At 34.1% G+C, this 20,603-nt stretch overlaps 3 protein-coding genes across 4 annotated transcripts; 1 reads left to right on the top strand and 2 right to left on the bottom strand.

The window, feature by feature from the left end:
• Positions 1 to 8,740: 8,740 nt before the first annotated feature.
• On the top strand, positions 8,741 to 10,535 carry LOC129307231 (E3 ubiquitin-protein ligase PUB23-like). The gene is made up of 2 exons (XM_054948126.1): positions 8,741 to 10,132; positions 10,224 to 10,535. Exons 1-2 carry the CDS (start codon positions 8,938 to 8,940, stop codon positions 10,286 to 10,288), a joined length of 1,260 nt encoding a protein of 419 aa, XP_054804101.1. The 5' UTR covers positions 8,741 to 8,937; the 3' UTR covers positions 10,289 to 10,535.
• Positions 10,536 to 12,927: 2,392 nt separating this feature from the next.
• Positions 12,928 to 14,924, bottom strand: LOC129306581 (dof zinc finger protein DOF3.5-like). The gene has a single exon (XM_054947259.1). It carries the CDS (start codon positions 14,084 to 14,086, stop codon positions 13,199 to 13,201), a length of 888 nt encoding a protein of 295 aa, XP_054803234.1. The 5' UTR covers positions 14,087 to 14,924; the 3' UTR covers positions 12,928 to 13,198.
• Positions 14,925 to 15,050: 126 nt separating this feature from the next.
• On the bottom strand, positions 15,051 to 18,443 carry LOC129306580 (BTB/POZ domain-containing protein At3g05675). 2 transcript variants are annotated; one of them, XM_054947257.1, is made up of 3 exons: positions 18,194 to 18,443; positions 16,996 to 17,055; positions 15,051 to 16,756 (listed from the first exon to the last, which is right to left on the bottom strand). In XM_054947257.1, exons 2-3 carry the CDS (start codon positions 17,005 to 17,007, stop codon positions 15,422 to 15,424), a joined length of 1,347 nt encoding a protein of 448 aa, XP_054803232.1. In that variant the 5' UTR covers positions 17,008 to 17,055; positions 18,194 to 18,443; the 3' UTR covers positions 15,051 to 15,421. The 2 variants fall into 2 exon arrangements, with proteins under 2 accessions (XP_054803232.1, XP_054803231.1); XM_054947256.1 differs by having other exon boundaries at positions 18,231 to 18,443.
• Positions 18,444 to 20,603: the final 2,160 nt, after the last annotated feature.

The following is a 20,603-nucleotide window of genomic DNA, read 5'->3' as shown; positions in this document are numbered from 1 at the left end:
TTTTATTACAAGTGTATCTTTATAAATGTAAATATAGGATGCCTCCACAAATTAAAAATTTCTGGATCGGTCACTGATTGAATCCAAATCCTGAAACCAGCAGGTCCCTTCAAGAATTGCGCGGTGATCGAACAAGGGAAAAAGGAAAGACATAAGCATGTACGTGAGAGGCCATTGAAGCCTGGGAATTGAGAAAAAAGAGCTGCGTAAGGTTGGACTACTGATGTTTGATGACAGGGCAGAACAGTTGCCCCCACTTGACCCCATAAAAGCAAACTCCTTCCGGATCACAGCAATTGTATCAAACAATGAAGAGTTTGGTCCACAGAGAAGCAGCTCAACATCACGTCAGTTAGACTGAAAAGATCCGTTGCATCTTACAGTTATTATCACAGTAAAACATGTTCAGCTGACCATCACAGTCTCAGATGCACGCAACCAATCAGTCTAACCTATGCCAAGGACCTAGAACGAGGGAACAACACTAACGCAAGAGCCAAATGCAAAATGAGAAATATTACAAAAAAAATGGCGGAGAGTCACATACAATTCGGCTGTGAATAGTACGGTAAAGTGGTATGTGCAGCATCTTGAAAATGTGTGAATTATATATGCTCCGTGTTGGCAACTATTTACTTTTCTTTCTCTGTTATCAGATCTTAATGCCTCACCCAAACAATTATTTGATAGAGTTAGATAAATCCTCAAGACCAAGTATCATAATCCGAGACACGCATACACAAGCCAAAAAAACAGAAAACAAAATCCAGACAAATTAATTGCAAATCACGTGTTTGCCAAAAAACTAAAGTACGATTTTTTCCTCAAACAAGTATATCAAAAAAAAACTTTTCGGGTGAGGGGTTTCGGGCCGCATGGACTCGGGTCCAAACTAATCGAAAGTAGGACGTTAGACTAAACAACCCAAACCCACAGATCCGGCCATGCAGAAGGCCCCTGCCCTGTTATTTTCCCCTTTTTAAAATTTTCTAACTGACATTTCCCCCAAAATTGAAATCCTATTCAATGGCGCGGCAGAAGTTATACGATCTCATTCATATTTCACCCCTTTTCTATACCCACTTAGATTGTAATTTACCGTACTCAAATCCAACTCTCAATTATAGTACATGAATATTGCGATTCTTTATAAATAATTGTATGTTTTATATAAAGCATAAATATATTTAAGAGAAAATTACAAATGAGTCCAGTATAAAAAAAACTTATTTACAAACAAATTAAAGGAATTTGTGAGAATACACTCAAATCATATGGGATTTGGTTGTGATTAATTTATCATATAAAATGATATAAATGTCTTTTAATTCTCAATCCTTTGATTGACCTTACCGATGATTAGCTAGTGTTGACTAGTCAAAAATAATTTTTTAAAACAAAATTTATTGAATTATTCATATTATAAACTTCTTTATCCTAAATTATACGACATTTTTGTACAAATATATATATATATATATATATTAATAAAGTTCGTCAAACACACTTTATAATTTTATTTTTAAAAATAAAAATATAACTTTTAAAAAATATCCTTCCTGTAATATTCAATTTATGAAAGAATATGAGAGAAAAATATAATAAAAAGAGTAATATTAAAAAAAGTATGATTAATAAAATTTTTTTTAAGTGTATTATATTTTGGGATGTCTAATATTCCTCAACGTATCTTATAATTTGAAACGGATGAAATATTCATAAGTCAAATATCATAGATTTATGAGTAAATCTTCAAGTTTTACAGTCCAAACTTCTTACATTTACAAGCCGTTCTCTTATAATATCAATAAGTTAACATTTATAAGTCAATTTCACATCAATTTTATAGATTTATAAATTAAACAAACATATTAGTTTACCAGTCTAGCTTATAGATTAAATCGTGGGGATATTATTTTTCACACGAGCCGAACAGGGAGTATGGGGGGCCAGCTTTTATTTTGTATATAATGCTATACTACTCTGCATGCGTAGAAATTATTAATGGGAAAAATGATAATCATGGAACCCATAAGACCATTAATTATAATTATAGACATTGAGTTATTGAAATTTTAATAATAGATTATGATTTTACTTGTTTTTAAAAGAATGTGAAAAGTCGATTGGGAAATCATCAAAATGTAATTAAGATTATTTGTAATGTCGGTTGAGAATTCACGAGCCACTTGTAATCTTGATTGTTTACTGTCAATATATAAATAAAATTATAAAATATATTTGAAATTATCTGTAAGTTAATTGAAATTTTGAAAATTAATTATGAAACATGAGTTGATTACTTGTAATTTTTTACTGTCAATATATAGATAAATTGCTTGAAATGCTTGGAAAATCTTTATAATTGTTTGGAAATTTATAAAAATTAATTATGAATCTTAAGCCAGTCAATAAACGATATTTTATTACAAGTAATTGAAGACCATAATTTATTATTAAAATTTAGATTTCAACAATCCAAAGTCTGTAATTATAATAATGTTTTTATGTAGCCTCTAATGGTCCTTTTCCCTAATTAATATTCTATTCCATCCCAATCATGCTACATTGACCTCAACATATAATCAAATTCCATCGAGGTTGACCTTGAACTCCAGTTTTCAAAGCCCCTGGTAGACCAAATAGATATATTTGGACATATAATCAAATTCCACCAGTTTGCTCAAATTTGCGGGCGCTATGTAATTACATATACATGCTTACTTTAACAAATTACATTAAGTACCAAGAAAATTTGCAATCCATATTTTTTACCTGAAATTTACAAAATCGACATAGAGACATCGAAAATCCCGCTCTTTTTTCCGTTTTTAAAAAAACAAAGACATTCCCTCATCAAGTACTTAATTTCTCTTATATCAATACTCTACAGTCTTTCCATATATGCAATTACTCCTCAATATTGCAAAATGCAAACCTCTCAGACCTTGATCTCCTCATAAAACTAACTGTATAGGAGTTTATTATTATTATTATTATTATTATTTATAGGTACTTTCTTATTAGATACAATCCCATTTAAGGCATGTTGGATATAAATATAGATACCTCTTACAATGAGGATTCAAACAGTTTAATCACATTAAATATAAATATTACTTAATTACTACTATTATTGATTAAAAAAAAAGGTTCCGAAAACGGGCATAATTTCCTTCCAAGTATAACGCCGATTATATTTTTTTCATGTATATATAGTTATAAAGATGTGGCTAATTATATAATTAATAGATGCAATTTTAAGACCGAGTTATGGAGCTTTTACTTATTGAAGTCAAGACAGGGTGTTCGGAATAGAATGCAGGAAATTAATAGTATTAGATGGAATTGACTTTTTCATCGGTGCTTTTGTTTGAATTCCACCCAATTTAATTATTATTAGCAAGCTAAGTGCGACCTCAGCCGTAGAAACAATAACAAGAGTTTCGTATAGCGGATCCTACTATAAAAGTCCACATTTTGCCACGTAGATGGACGCTGGAATCAAATTAGTAAAGTCTTCCACTTTCTGACAAGGTAATATATATCGTCTGCCATGCATGTTGCGTTCATAACATTTGAAAAGTGCACGTCCAATCACACATGACACAACCCACATTCCTCATCCTTTTCGTATTGTCATAACAACCGTGGCACTTTAATCTACCACTCACATGATCCCCGTTCATTAATCATTATCCTTTTCATGCATCATTTGCAATGCTGGGTTCATCACATTTTAATATTAAATTAACGGTGATAGTATACTACATTTGATTTATCGTGTTTTTTCCCCATTTTTTAATTTTTAATTTATTTTCACTGATTAAACCCGTTTTTAGCTAGTTAATTAACAAATCGACCGTGATAAAAAAATTAGCAGAGGGAAACAAACAGAGAAAAAGAGAGGATTGCTCAAAGCCCCTCCTACAATACGGTACTATTCAACGCTTAAAGTAAGGTGGGAAACCCAAAAAAATATATATATATAAATAAAATAATACTCCTTTCGGCCTTCCTTGTGGTCCAGGAACCCATATTCGAAACGTCAGCATGCACATCATTCTTAATTTAGCAATTTTTTTTGGGGGCTCCCTTGACTTTACATTGTTGAAGAGACGATTGACTTGGTAAAGCACCATGCCACCAATAAGCAAATTACAGTTAGCCCTTACTCGATAAACGCCACGCCAGGTTTTTATATTTAACTTTTTTTACACAACAGATATTACAAACCTACTGTCATCGTTAAATTTTAATTTCAATTCTCATAATAAATTGTTAAATCGGGAGTGACGATGGGTGAATTGCAGTGCGGTGAAGCTGGTTTTTGGAGGTACCAAAAACAAAAAACAAAAAACAAAAAACAGAAGCCTACTTGTATTCAGGTGTATATGAATGCAAGAGTCAGAATATAATGAACAGAGCCGGTGAGCTTTATATTAAGAACGTGATTAAATTTTAACTGATCAGAACATGTAGATTGTGTAGTCATGGTCGAATTTAAGAATTCGTTGGGATGCATGTTAATCACAGATATAATAGATTGGACTGTGGTGTCGTACGCGTCTTCATCGTTTCGTGGTTTTGGCGCAACGCCCGCAAAGTATGGCCCCAGCCTGATCGCCTGTTCTGAACTGAATTATGAAACTGACTTGCTTTTCAAGGTATATATAGGGTAAAAAAAATACGTTCTTTTCAATTAGATTCCCTTCATATGGATTAATTATGAATCGAACCCTTAAATAAAAATATTTGTTCAATTGTAGGAGAAAGTAAAGGCGTCAAACTTGTAACAAGAATGTAAATTTGGATCCTAAACTCAAAAGAATTTACTTTTATAAATAAATAATCATTAAAAATATATGACTAAATAATTAAAATATAAAATATCATCATAATTTAATTTAAATATATTTTAAATACAAATAATTGAAATTAAATCTACATATATTGATAGATTATCATATTCAATATAAAAATTTTAAAATAAAACAACTTATTTTTATTGTTTTCTTTTTTTATTAATATTAATTTTTTTGAGTTTTTTTTTTAACTGTATCCTGTGCTTGCATGAAACTAGTTCTATACAATTCACTCAATTTAATTAAAAATTGATAAGTTTAACAAGTTTAACCAATTGCATCTGGTTTGAGTTGATATAATATAATTGTATAAATCAAAAACTTAAAAACAATAAACTCAAAAAATTAACTTACAAATTTAATTGAGTTTTAGTTAATTTGAGTTTATAAATAAGTTAATATAATTTTGTAAGCTAAAAACTTAAAAATGTTAAACTCGGCAAGTCAACTGAGCATTTAACAACTATAGAAATGGGATTAAATGGATATATATATATATATATATATATGATTATATGTTTTAATGGCACGAGGCCTGGGTACTCCGCACGTGACATAATTCATGGCCGACGATTGATTCTACACGAGTTCCATGCGCTACTTTTTTCATCCATCTTTCTTTCCATTCTTTATTTATTCATTTTGCTTTACATCTGTCCATCAATAGTGGATTTTCTTCCTAATAATGGAACCCATAAAAAAAAAAAGCGATCGTGGCAGGCGAGATGGAGGGTGGTTATGTGAGAATAGTAGACATACGTGGTCATAAAGCCTCCAACATCATGCATACATGCTGCAAGCTATCCATTTTTCATGCGTTTTCTTTGGTCTTTATTACAAGTCTTCTTTTTCATGATTTTTTTATATAAAATTATCTGTCTGGAATTTGTTTAATATCCTGTGTTTTTATGTTCCTTAACTTATAATTAAATAAATTTATAACTATTTTTTTTCATAGCACATCTAATTTTTTCCACACAGACCAGGTTATCTCGCACTGCACACTGCACACAACACACATGACCTGCATGTCACACAAATTTTTCTCGTTTTGAACCATTTTGGATTGATCTTAGAACCCCTTGTATCAAGGGAAAGATCATGCCGTTTGAGCTACAGCTCATTGCCGAAATTATAACTAACTAAACAATTTCCTCTAATTAATGAATTTCATTGAAGGTAATTCTAAAATTTTAAAAACTTTATCAACTAATTTTTTAATTAACGTGTCCTTATGGAAAAAAAAGACAGCAGGAAGTATTATTTTGGTGCATTCACCTCATCTCATAACAATTATCAGTCTAGAGTTTTGGTTTTCTTTGACATTTTTAATAAATATCAATTAGTTCTGTATTTAAGGTTATTAATGCATACTTCTATCGAAAAATCTACTAAAAATAATATATGCAATAATTCTATTAATCTGTGCGCATAATAATTTTAAATATAACAATCATTTCAAAATTGAGGGAGTCCTTGTTAATTACTTCTCCAATCCTTTTTGTAAGTTATTTTCATCAAACGCATCAATAGCAATGTAAAAAAGTATAAAAAATAAAAATGTGTAAAATTTTAAATATGTTCATATATAATAAATTTAAAAAGTAATGTCATTATTTTTTCTCTCCTATAAAGGATAATTATAAAAATATATTTTAAATATTATTTATAAAATTACATCATAATTTATAAATAAAATTAAATAAATTTTTTAAAATATAATTTATAAATGGGATCAAATCAGAACTATTTTCGTACTGTTTACATGCACCATGCATATACATTTTAGAGTTGTGACTGTAGGAAAGCCGAGTTGTTGGGCAAGACAATTATAGGCTGTCAATCAAACCAACTAGCTAGGGATGGGACGGGGATTAATGGGTTAATCAACACTTTCTATCTGTAGTGGGAAACGAGCCTGAATCCACTTTTATTCCATGAAAGACAGTACAAATTATTAGAAAGCGATGCGTTTTAATTTGAAAGTCTGGCTCCAGGGCACAAATTAAGAACGGCTATTGTGTAAAGTGCATTGCAAAATCAATGCTCATGGTTATTCTTATCCACTTTCCCTTTCTTCAATTGGGCAATTAATTAATCAGTGTCGCGTGAAAAAGTGGGGAAACGGAAATCTTCTGTTAGTTCATGTTCATCACTCGGGAACTCTGTTTATTTCCAGATTTTAATCCATTCTACGTACTTTTGATTTTATAATAAAGTTTAACCTGATTGCGTTCTCTTGTAACTCAATTCAGCAGCGGTTAATATCAAAGGCATATTTCCATAACTTTTTACACAGCTCAAACCTCCTTATCGTAATAATATTTCTTTCACACTTGTTTGACTTTGTGCATCTAAGATATTTAGTAATCTGTTCATATGGCAGTTATAATAAAATTTACTGAAAAATAATTAAGATGCTCAAACGTAAAGTCCCCCGCAAGAAATGAAAATGTGAAATTGGAATAAGAAAGAGAATATATCGATGAAGTTTTGTGATGCAGGTTCATTAGAGTATATGCTATGTTTTATTTGTTGGGAGTTGGATAAAGTTTAAATGAGTTGGGTTCAAGAGCTTATCAAGGTTAGAATATGCTTTTAAATTTAAAAAACGTATAAAAATATCTATAAATTACTCATCAATAAGATCCTCACATCGACAACGAGATTTAATTTCCTGATCTTATGGGTTAATGGTTAAATCTTTTTTTTTTAACTGAACTAACTTTTATTGATTGTTATCTTTTGTTTGTTTTTCCCTTGCTCTAGTTGGTTGTGTCTTTTCTTGGTGAACACTAGAAATAGACCCTGCTAACAGCAAGGATAATCTCTCTTGCATGTAGAGAATAAAATCGATCCTTGATGCAAGCGATTGCTAGATAAAAATTCTTAAAATGTAAAAAAAAATCTTTTTTTTTGTTAATGACATAAAATTACAAGCACAAAAAAAAATCAACGATACTTATTAAAATATTTGAAAATTTAATTATCTTTTATAGATACTATTTTGATAGTTTGTATAAATCAAAATTTTAAAAAATATAACATTTTTATCAAGAGTGTTATAAATTTTTTAAAATATTAGAATAAAAGTAATTATTTTTACTTTAGAAGATATCAATGGATTTTTAACAGTTCTTTTAATTTGTACATTATATTTATATGATTAACGTTAATTTTTTTAATATATTTATGTTATATAGCATCAAACATATTTTCATGTTGCAACAAGGAAGTTACGGTCAGAATTTTTATTTGCATTCCTATAAAAACGTCATCCCATGATAAAAATATAGAAGCACATGTAAAGTCCGCTGGCAATTATAATATTCAATAGAAGAATTAATCTCTGTGAATAATAGACTGGGATTTCGGATTTAACTCTTAACCGTTCAAAAACTTTTTACTAAATCGACTTTCACCAAACCATTGTTTGGTTTATTTTGGTAATTTTCAAAACTCTATTTCCCAAACTCAAGATCTTGTCCAAATATCCATTTGAAGAATGTAACTTTCACAGGCAAGGGATGAGGGAAGCGTGTGAACAATTAATGAGAAAGAAATAGAGTGAATAGTAGGAGCAGGGAGGAATTTGCAGAATTGAATAGGATCCACCGGCCGCAGTCAAAACCCACTTTTGAAGAACCCATCAACCAACTGGAATGGCAAACCGGCGTCTAGAGAGAGAAAGTCAAAGGAATTAGCCAACCTGGTCTCCCAATTAAATCCACGTGTGCCTTTATTATACCTCCACACCGTCGCGTTTCATCCCCATAACATCGCATGATGACTGGGTACAGTTGTCCTTCCTTGAGCCCTTCCCTTTGAATAGTCATTCAATTCCCTCTTTCTCTCCGGAGGCTTTTTGTTTGTTCTGCGTTTATCGACTTCCACACTGCCCTAACACGCCCTCCCTTATATATAACACCGCTTCCCCCTCTCCTTCTCTCCCAACTAAATCCCAACCAACTCCAACCATTAACCCATTTTCAGCTCTCTCATATTCTCTCCTTCTACCTCTGTCTTTCTATCTCTTACCAAAATCCATTCTTTCGGCCTTTTCGTCCATCCTATGGATCACGAGATTGACGTTCCACCCTTCTTTATCTGCCCCGTTTCATTCGAAATCATGAAGGATCCCGTGACTGTGTCCACCGGTGTCACCTACGACCGTGAGAGTATTGAGAAATGGCTCTTCTCCGGCAAAAACATGACCTGCCCAGTTACTAAACAACCCCTGTCGCATGACATCGATCTCACCCCTAACCACACCCTTCGCCGATTGATTCAGGCTTGGTGCACCGTGAACGCTTCTCACGGCATCGAAAGGATTCCCACACCCAAGCCTCCAATCACCAGAACCCAGATTACCAAGCTTATCAGGGACGCTTCCCGATCACCTCAATCCCTCACTCGGTGTCTCGGAGAACTCAAATGTATCGCTTCCGACAGCGAGGCTAACAGACGCTGCATGGAAGCCTCTGGCGCTGTCGAGTTCTTAGCATCTGTTATATCCGCAGCCTCGTCCCAGGAGGAGCCTAACCAGGACGAGGCCTTAAGCATTCTCCACAGCCTCCACGTGTCCGAAGCTAGCTTAAAATCTCTCATGGCCTTCAGAAACGGCAGGTTCATTGATTCCTTAACCTCAGTCATGCAGAGGGGAGGCTTCGAGTCACGAGCCTGCGCGGTTCTTTTACTGAATTCAATGTTCCAAGTGGCTGATTCTGCACGTTTGTTCAACATAAGATATGAATTATTCGTTGAATTGGTACAAGTTCTTAAAGATCAAATCTCCCAGCAGGCTACATATGCGACGCTGCAAACACTGATCCAACTCTGCCCCTGGGGGAGAAACAGGTACAGGGCAGTAAAAGTAGGGTGTGTTTGGGAATTAATAGAACTTCTTCTGAATTGTGAGGAGAGGAAGGTGTGTGAGATGATGCTGGTGGTGTTGGATATCCTGTGTGGGTGTGCGGAGGGAAGAGCAGAGCTGCTGAGCCACGGGGCAGGGCTGGCCGTCGTGTCGAAAAAGATTCTGAGGGTTTCGACGATGGCGAACGAGAGGGCGGTGAGGATTCTGCTGTCTGTTTCAATGTTCTCGGCGACTCCGAGTGTTGTGCAGGAAATGATACAGGTGGGTGTGGTGGTGAAGCTGTGTTTGGTGATGCAAGTGGAGAGCGGAAGCAAGACGAAAGAGAAAGCTAGAGAGATTCTCAAACTGCTTGCTCATTCGTGCAATAATACTTCATGCATACCCACCAGTTTGGGTTCGTACTTGGCTTGATCGCCCACGAGATTTGGATTTCCTCTCTTGATTCTATTTCAAGTCATTCCAATTTTTTTTTTTCTTTTGTACAGAAACATATAGTTTGGGAGTACAGATTATAAACAATCATTCACGGGCATCAAGCATGGCCCGTTAAGGGAAGGCTAGGTATCAAGTTGGGTTTCCCTGCTCAAGTTTAAGAGAATCCAACATTAAGGGAAGGTTAATTAGCTGTCAAATGTAACATATACTACTTCCAAATCACAACATAGGGCATTGATGACTAATTTATGATTATAAAAAATGTTAATTGAAACTTAAATTTCTTTTAAAAAAAGTACATCTTTTCAATTATATCCTCATTAAATAATCTATATAAGTGTCTTGGTAATGACAATTAAAATTTTAATACATCATTTTTTTAAAAAGAATAATAAATAAAATAGGGGTATAGTTAGAAAATTAATTATATATATTTTAAACTAAACAAAACTTTTAAAAAATGTTCTATATTGTGATTGGGGATGTGCGCGTGTAATGTACTATTGCCAGAACAAGATCCATTTAGTTTATTAATTTCTGGTTATCCATTTGTTTAAAAACAGGACTATAACCGAGTTCTTTTTTTTTCACTAAAATATTTTTTTGGTGATATTTTACAATTACACTAAATACTTAAATTTGGAAAATACAATTCTTCTGGCCATTGTGAGAATATATGCACAAAATTTAATATCAAAGTAGAATTGAAATACCCACTGGAAGGAATTAATTATTGAAAAAATATTTATTACATTTTCTATTATATATTTTATAGTTCAAACCGTAAATTTAACTGTCTCTGCATTGGTAAAAAAATATGTTTAGCTCTTAATTAAAAAATAATATAACATGTATGCATTGGTATATTTGAGGGGGATCTGATTCCAATAGGTATTTTTTATTTAAAATCAGTATATACCATATGTTCATATTAGTTTTGGAACTTTTTTTTTAATAACACACAATGGTTATAATTTAGCCACTTTAGTTTTTGAAAAAGAGAAAAATTTGATCAAATATATATAATCAGTAGCGAGATCAAACCTCGCGATTTAAAGAACAGTTGATGAGATAAATTTTAAATGATTAAAAAGAAATTAGGGAGAGAGTTCTGGAATATATGACACAGCAATAGCTAACTATGAACGTTGAACGGGATAGAAAATTGAACGAAAATAAAATATGCAAACATGCAACATCAAAAGCTTTTGCCCCTCTGGTTATATGTGTTTTACAAGTTTCACCACTTTGGGGTTTCACATTCACCCATGCACGCAGGTGATGATTTATTACATAATTTGTCTTCGCAGCCAATTGACGCAGAAATCTATATCTACGTACGTGCACAAATGTGAATGACACGTGGTTGTCCAGAGAAAATTAGTATAATTTGTTCTCTTAATTAAGAAGCAAAATTAGTTTTGTGCGTGTTCCGTCAAGAAAATTGCGGTACACACTTGTAGAAAATAACTCCATGAATACATAATTGCATTGAGAAACTTTATGGCGAGCGCGCGGATGCTTGACCAGCTGAAAATACGTAATAAATGGAACAAACATAAAGAGCGCCTGGATCAACGTTGAATAACGAGGAAGCCATGCGGGTCATTTAATACGCGCTATCGATGACAAATATTCTTACAAATCAACCAATATAAAATATCAATTCTGCTTGTTGATTTATTTTAATATTATTTTTGGGCTCTTCGGTTTTCCGCTGATTTAAGATAATATAATCATGGTTAAGGTATCGTACATATAACTGTTAAAAAAAAAAACGAACAAACAAATTTCGCCTCAACCGACTGGGCAGCCAAATGAATATCTTTTTTCTTTAATATTGTGCGCTCATATATATATATATATATATATTATATAAACTATGGACATTTGTTGACTCGAAGTTGATAGTACGTGGGAGTATAGTTTCTTGGATCATGTGCTTTCTGGGATCACGTGCTGCACACAGTTTGAAGTCTGTGATTGCTCTCTTTTCCAAGTCTTTACTTTCAAACTTTGAATATTTTCCCGTGAACCAAAAAAATTATTTAAAAAAAAAACCGTAATTGGTCGTCTCTGGTGAGCTTGGTTTACGTACGTGGCCAGCTCGCTACTTTACAAGGCTCATGAATTTGGCATATATCTTAGATATTAACATCATCGATTTGGCAATTACTGTTTAAATCGAGTTTAGATTTAGAGAGAGAAGGGAGAGAAAGGAGTTCTTGAGAATTGGCAACTGATTACATGAAAATGAGAAAAACCTCAGTACATTGACCTTAATGATTAACCACCAGCAAGCAGGTTTTGACGATCCTATTAATTATTTCATAGAGTTGACGTATGAAATTTCCAGGGATACTACTTGTAAAAGGATCCGAATACTAGTCAAATTGAGGTTTTAGGCTTATGTAACATTAAAGCTTAAAAGTCTGCCTTCAAGCCTACCCAGTTCGCGGACTATAAATTAAACTCACGACGCTGTTATTCTATATCTCATTTTTTTAGGTAAAATAATGTATTTTCATCATTGATTTACGTGTTTGTGTCCATGCAGAGTTAAAGATACACGTCTCTATCTATATTTTAAAATTCTAAAAATTGTAATATTTTGAATATCGTGTAATCTTTTGTTATATATGCACGTATTAAGATATCATTTCTTTCTAGATCATCAAGTAATGTTTCCGATCGAGGAGCTATGGCATATCGATCTGGAGCTCACTCAAGATCAGACCTGAATAACTATGAATATGGTATAAAAAAACTTCAACTAGTGAACATGAAGAAATGCTTTGTCCCCAGAATCATGAAACACCAGAAAGTACAAGACAAAACTGAGGTACATAGAGAAAATGTGTTCAAGAGCTCTTAGAGCTTATCAGAACAGAGGTTCCCCATATATATGTGGCTAGCACCGAAGAGGTACTGTGTCTGTTTACGTCTTTGAATTACACATGATGCATTCATCATATACATATTAAAAAGCAGAACAAGGGTAACAATGAAGGGAAACAGTTTGTGTCTAAGGCCTGGATAAATCGAAGGGGCTCCAATTGTCCAATAAGAAGTCGGCGTGATGAGCATCAACACCAAAAAGAGGGGGCTGTGAGGAGTGCGGGCCAGATTTGGACCACATCATATCATTGAAGGCTGCCTCTTCACCTGGCAATGGTGGCAACTCAAAATTCATAGCATCATGTCTATTACAACGCTGATCAATTCCATGATCTGCCTGATTTTGCGGCACAGAGTTGAACCCGCACAGGTACATTTGGTTGCTCTCACTCAGCTGGGATTCTGTCAAGTACCCACTAACACCAAGTTGATCATCTCGGGGCAAACCCACAACTTCTACGCTTGGTGCTGGTGAATCCGGCTTTTGATTGAGGAAATTCGCATAAACAAGTGCAAGATCAATTTTTGGAGCATCAGACAGCCCCGAGGAGCCACATGAAGATGGATTTGTTGAAGGATCACAATTATCATGAGGTGAAATCTTGGGAGGAAGAGCATCCATGGATGATTGTCTGAAGGAGGTCTTACTGCCACGCCTGTTCTTCCGGCAGCCACCGCCGACGGGAACATTGCGGAGCGATCCTCCTTTGGTCCAGTACCTTCTGCAGCCCTTGCAGAAGTAGCGAGGTTGAGTTAAGCTGTAGTTATTGTAGTAGCAGAACTTGGTGTTGCAAGACCCACACCTGGGACAGTTCGGTGATATCTCTATATTAGGCTTCCACCCACTACCCTCCATGATCACCTCCTCTACCTTCAGCAGACTGCATCTGCCCCAATCAACAGCCCTGAGAAGCAATTCTATCTCAGGGAGCGAAGTGAAGACAAGGTCAAGAGGTGGAGAAAGAGTTATATTGACTATTGAGCGTTGGGTTGAAGTTAGTATCGAGATGCACATGATATATGAGAGCCAATCTTGGAAATGTCTGCTGCTTCCAAGCCATCATCACATGAGGTTGCATGAGGGTAAGTTGGCCAGGTGTGTGTCACAGCTCCGAATACTCGGTGTCGGTGTTTGGCATACGTGGCATGTTCATATTGGCGGAGATGAGGGTGACTGGGGAAGCAAAAGCCTCGGTTTCACAATTTCATTTCGAGTTTCCTTTCCACAGCAGACAAGGCCTTAATACGAGAATATGAAGCACATCCCTACAAACACAAACTCATCCCCCGATCCTTGCAACCAATAGAAACGCTCCCCCAAGTTACCTCCTCTTATTACTTTCCATATTTACACAAACAGTTTCACTACAGATGCAAATTCTGGGTACCACAGCTCTTGAGTAGGAAAGAGTAAAATGTCTTTGCTATCTGATCCTTTCTTTCTTGCAACTTAAGAAAAATGAAATCTTTGCGCGGTACTTACTAGCACATTTTTCTCTAAAACCATTCCTTCAATGATTGGTGGGGGCTCTGTTCCTTTTTTGCAAAGGTAGAAGTCACTTTCCATTGGGTTTCTCCTTCAATGGCTGCTAGGTTTAATTCAAAAAAAAAAAAAAAGGCTGCTAGGTTTAATCTGTAATTTATCCTCATCAGTGAATTCATTATATCATGTCTCTGAAATTAAACATAATTCAATGGTTACATTGCAGTCTATCTCGTGTAGCTTGACGGTCTACGCGCATAAAATGCATAATTGGACGCCTCTGATTTGTTTAACTTCCATTTTAATTACAATATGATAATGTCTATTTTTAAATTTTAGCAGATACCTACGATACAACTCGCTGAAAAGAATCCAGATTGAGGCATAAATGAAACTACACAGCCCTCCCTTCCAAGCAGGCCTCCTGATCCAGGTTCAGATGGCATTTTAGAGCGTAGTGGATAGAGCTAGGCCATGTTGATCTTACATTAGCATGAGTTCAGTAAGCCTGTTGATGTATTTCCTCATAGAGAGATGTCTTCTTAACTTGTACAGTTCATGTATGGTTTTTCCACTACAGATACTCTTTTCAAACAAACAAAAAAGACCTACAAAGACACTAGTTAACTCGTTCACAAGATAAGGTCTCTGACTTCTGGAGCCGAATACATACTCACTTCTTAACTCACGCAAGTAGCATGATCTGAAAAGGTAAATTATACATCAAGGCCAAGCTTACTTTGGCACATCATTCTTTCCAAGAATTACACTCTATACAGTTAGCACTTGGAACTACAATAAATATGAGATGCCTCAGAAATTACCGCTCTGGGGCAAAGACAGGATAACATTCTCCTCTAAATGCCTTCACTGGAGAAGTCGTCCTGGATCAAACTGCGAGTTGCTTGCACCATGCTCATCTCCCAGCAACGATAGCCTTCTCTTTGCAACCTTGGATCTGTAACACCATACTTCAAAAGCTTCTGTCAGGTCCGGATACCGAACATAGTCGTTTGCTAACCATTCAGTTAAAACCTCAGCTTGGTCCCCTGAAGGCAATGCCAGAACGATAGAAACAAAAGTCGATTCAAGGGACTGCCACAGTTCACCATCAAATTTGAGCGCCAGAGCATTATCACTATTCCTTGTTACAGAATCAATCATAGGTTTAGTAATCCTCACAAACGGAAGCCACACTTTCACAATCTCAAGGCGTTTGGCAGTTGGCAATATTACAGTTCCATAACCAATCGCCTCTAGAACCCTTGATGTCACTTCTATGGCTCGCAACTTTATCTCAATGATTTCAGTTGCTAAAATCCCTAGCTCAAGCACCTTCACTATCTTTTCGGATGCATCAAACCAACTCTCCACAAATTCCCTCATTATTTCCAACTTATTCAATATCTGACAAGCCCATGATAAATCGGTCAAATAGGATTGGAAAAACTGAATATTCCTTGCCTCAGAAAGTGACTCTGTGGAATCACACAACAAAATTGCCAATGAATTGTTAAACCTGGCAAAAAGTTTCTTTACACATTCTTTCACCTCATATTTTATGTTGTCATCAGCTGTCAATAAAGGGGCATCATCATCTTCAGTTAGCATGTATTCTAGTTGCTCCTGAGCTGAAGATTTAAGATCATTCAATGATGGTGGAGGAGATGATGTAGCAAAGTGAATGGCTGAGATAAAAATGCTTACAATTGCTGACTGGTTGACTGGTTGAAGTCTAGCTAGGATAGGCTCAGCCTGTAATCCCAGTCGAGGTACAATTTTTAAAATCTCCTCCTCCTCAGACTCTTCCCATGCAACTGCTTCTATGTAGCTGACACAAGCAGTAATGATTTCAGGGCATCCAAGCTCAACTGCCACCTGGAGAATGCCAAGGGCATTTCTAACACCATGCCACAGGTCATCAACAGAACCATCTATGACAACATAGAGAAGGCGTATAAGATTCACATGGTAATCAAAATCTGATTCCTGACAGAAGACCTCAACACAACTGCGTGAATCGATGATTTGACACGTTGGCCAGTTCTCAGACAGCCTGTCATTAAAATATGTACATTTTTCTGTAAGAATTTTTGTGTGGCAGTAAAGCCAATCATCTCGACCATCCTGTGTGCGTAACCTCACAACTAAGTCACTGGTGGATCGATCACCTAGCGTGCAGGAAATCTTTGCATCTCTAACCTACAGAAAAGACAGTAGTGTTGTAGGCTTAAAAAGATTTTGAAACCAGATACTTGAAAAGAAAAATTTGAGATGGAAGAGATACATTACAAATGTGCTATTTTATCCTTGAAACATTCCATTTCAAGAATTGCACACAAAACGAGTCAATTGACCCTTGAAAAGGCAGAGCTTTGAAAAGATGGACCATTGATGTTTAACAATAGTGTAAATGGAGATAGGGTGAAGAAAGAACATACAGCAGACTCCATTGGAGTCAAGTACAGTAGCCAATTCTTCACAAATCATAGCACCTGAAGCTGCAATTATAAAATCATAAGAGTTTGACCTCCATGTAAGTAGCACAAAATCACCTTAGTAAGAGACCTATCAAATCTTTTAATTATTATAAGAGAAACATTCTCAGCTAACCATCAATGTCAGATGTAGCAGAATGATACCAGAGTCTAGTTACTTGATCAAGCAAGAATGTCAGACTGACAAGCCTCGAAAAAGAGGACAAACAAATGCATGTTAGGCACTAGTTCATAAGTGTAAATGTTTGTATGAACTCCTAAATTTTCAATGTAAATATTGGCTTCCTTGCACAGATAAGGAGCTCCTGTAACCATCTAACCTCTTTCACATTCTCAATTAGTAAAGCACTATGTTTTGTTGCCTTTTTATCTCAAGACCGAAGGATAGATGAAAAACCATAAATCTACATTCAGATAATTATTCTTAAATAACAATGTTGAAATAAAAACAATTAACCTCGTTGATAAAACTTCTACTTTACGGTAAGTAATCAAGCAGACAAAATTCCTTGCTTATAATAGTAGACACTGGAAATTTAGAATAACTGAAGAAAGGCTACGTACACAGAGTGAGGAGAAAGTAGAACAAGTAAACAAATATTCACTAGAGTAAACCATAGGCGGACCTATACTACATTCAGTGAGGGCATCTGCCCCCGGTGAAATCTTTGAAATATGCATAGTTGATATAGTACACGTTTAATTTGTGTTCCAGATACTTTGACATAACTCGAGCCAAGTCATTTACAACTTACAAGATCACACACCAGTGACACCACAAATATCTTGAGAATTTTCCAAAATTGATGGTGACATAAAAAGATCAAAAAACAGAATGTCAATACACAACAAATCCAACATTGCAAAAATCACAATCCAAATCATACAAGTCGCTGGAATCAAAATGAAGAGTGAAGAAGTAAAATAGCAAATAACACACCATTTAAGCAAAAACTAGTAAAAAAACTGAATATGTAAATATTTTCAAATTCAAAAGCGTCGATATTCAAACAATTGCATGACCAGATTCAAAGAAATTAAAATGGAAAACTTAAAACAAAGCAAGAACAGCCACGCAGGAACAGATGACGCGGGGAACAAATTGAAATCTAGATTCAAAGCTTGAACAAATCAATCTCACAGGACTTTGGGAGTAGAAAAGGCCCAGGGGTTCGAACCTTCTTCACTGCTCGCCCGAGCACAACCACGCAAGGCTGACAACGGTGGATGGCTCCTGACGGAGTGTGGAAATGCTTGTTCGTCGAAGAATAGAAATGGATCCGCGACTGACGAGAATGGTTTATGGGGGTCACAACTATTTTAGGAAGAATTTGATAATCGTCGAAAATTAATTCGTCAATGCCTCGAAACTTGAATCTTGTGCGATTCGATTCGCAACTCTTCCTAGTTTTGATTTGGTTGAAATTTATTTCTTCTAATTTTAATAAATTACATTTAATTATTTTATTAAAATAAATAAAAGATGGTTAAATTATTGATGTTGCCTATAACTAAAAATCTCAATTTTTTTTTATTAAATATATTATCTTTAAAACATTATCTCTTCCACCTAACTTTTATTCTTTGCTAATGGAAAATTATAAAAAGGTAAAATTAAAAAGAAACAATTAATGATCCATCTTTTTATATAAGGTGATTTAAAAAAAAGATACTGAATTCTTTTCAAAATGTGATTTATATATAAAACTAAAGGAGATAGTTTTTAAATTCTAACTCAATATACCTTGTATCTATAATTTTAATAATTTAAAACATTGATTCCTAAATTTTAAAAATAAATTCAGTTTCTGTAATTTTTTTAAAATATTTAAACTAATATTTTAAATAGTTAAACATAAGAACTAAGCTATATAAAGGTAGTTCAACAATTGAATTTTAGCTGAATTAAAATTATAAGAAAGAAGTGAAATATACCGAGTCAAATTTTAAGAATTAAAATTTGAATAAATTAAAATTATAAAAATTGAATGATTAATTTATCCTAAATCTTATTTTATTATTTTATACTTATAAAAATTATTTTACATAATCATTTATTTTTTTTTTTATATTCAACTCTTCTATATCAAATAGTGTTAAAAAAATCTTTCACATCAAATAAATTTTTATCAAGATTGTATTCAAACTCTGGAATATAACAAATGTACTTTTAAAATTTCATTTTATTTTTTATCATTTTCATCCTTTTTCTGATTTTCTCATTCCCATTTCTTCAAAATTTTCCCAAATAATTAAAGAGAACCTTACAGACTAACCATGAGAAAATTGTCAAGAGTACAAGGGTCAAGGGAGTTGTTGGGAGAATTTAAACTAAACACATACGAGTAAAAGATATCTTGAAAAAACTTATTTTGGTGAGCTATTTGGAATATAGCTTAAAAAAGCAGCACATAAATGTTTTCCAGCAAAATATTCACTTCGAGTTGTCATTACAAAGATATGAAATTCACATTTGTTGAGAAAAACATTTATCACCAATAAAATATGAAATTGAAACTTTAATAGGAATAGAAAAACTTGTATACTTTTCTCTTCAAACAATAATGGGATAAAGTAGCAAATTCAACCGCAAATTATTTTTTCAAGAACATCTAGTAGCCTAAACTATCAGATAGTACAAAATAAATTACGAACTTTTAAAAATGGAGCATCTAGTAACCCGTTGTTAACTTCAGCTAACAGACATTATGTGAGACCTATAATGACACGTAGCACAACACGTCAACATGGTAAAGGTGCAAATTTAGCAACAAACTATTTTTCAAGGAGCGCTGGGTAGCTTCTACTATAAAAAAACAGACCATCCAACACCTTCCCCTCAATTTTGATCAAACATTATTTATTTTTATACTTATGAAGCTCACAAAGTATTAATCTCTCCAATTTTCTTGCATTTGTTCTCAATATAAGCTTCAAAAGAAAAGGTTCAATGAGTTCTTATCTGAAAACATTCATGAGGGGGATGTCAATAAAGTAAAAGCTTAATTGTACTATGCATGTAAAAAGTTTAATTATAGCTTAATTTAGTCATGAATTATTTCTTCTACTTTCTTAGTATCATCTTCGTGAATATCTTTAGATAAAAACTCTTTGAACCTCTTCTTCTCAAATTGAGATTAAAAACAAAGGCAAGAAGATAGAGAGATTAATGCTTTATGAACTTCATGAGTATGAAAATAAATAATGTTTGATCAAAATTGAGAGGAAGGTGTTGAATGATCCATTTTTTTATAGTAGAAGCTACCCAACGCTCCTTGCAAAATAGTTTGCAACTAAATTTGCACCTTTATCATGCTGACGTATCGTGCCACATGTCATTGTAGACCCCACATAACGTCTGTTAGTTAAAGTTAATGACAGGCTACTAGATGCTCCATTTTTAAAAGTTTGTGATTTATTTTACACCATTTAATAATTTAGGCTACTAGATGCTCTTGAAAAAATAATTTGAAGCCAAATTTACAGCTTTACCCAACAATAATGTACATAAAGTCACAGGTTTGACTCCGTATTTCTGTAGTACTTGGATC

Source organism: Prosopis cineraria, unplaced genomic scaffold (genome assembly GCF_029017545.1).
Source record: "Prosopis cineraria cultivar Desert tree isolate PC_DT_omini unplaced genomic scaffold, ASM2901754v1 PC3, whole genome shotgun sequence".
Taxonomy (NCBI): Eukaryota; Viridiplantae; Streptophyta; class Magnoliopsida; order Fabales; family Fabaceae; genus Prosopis; species Prosopis cineraria.
The sequence above is the reverse complement of the archived record's forward strand: the minus strand, read 5'-3'. Positions and strand labels throughout refer to the sequence as shown.

Excerpts from the sequence above, each read along its gene's own strand:
- LOC129307231 (XM_054948126.1), top strand. The coding sequence starts at position 8,938 with ATGGATCACGAGATTGACGTTCCACCCTTCTTTATCTGCCCCGTTTCA. Across the intron at positions 10,133-10,223 it reads ATGCATACCCACCAGTTTGG|AAACATATAGTTTGGGAGTA; the intron begins GTTCGTACTTGG and ends TCTTTTGTACAG.
- LOC129306581 (XM_054947259.1), bottom strand. The coding sequence starts at position 14,086 with ATGTGCATCTCGATACTAACTTCAACCCAACGCTCAATAGTCAATATA.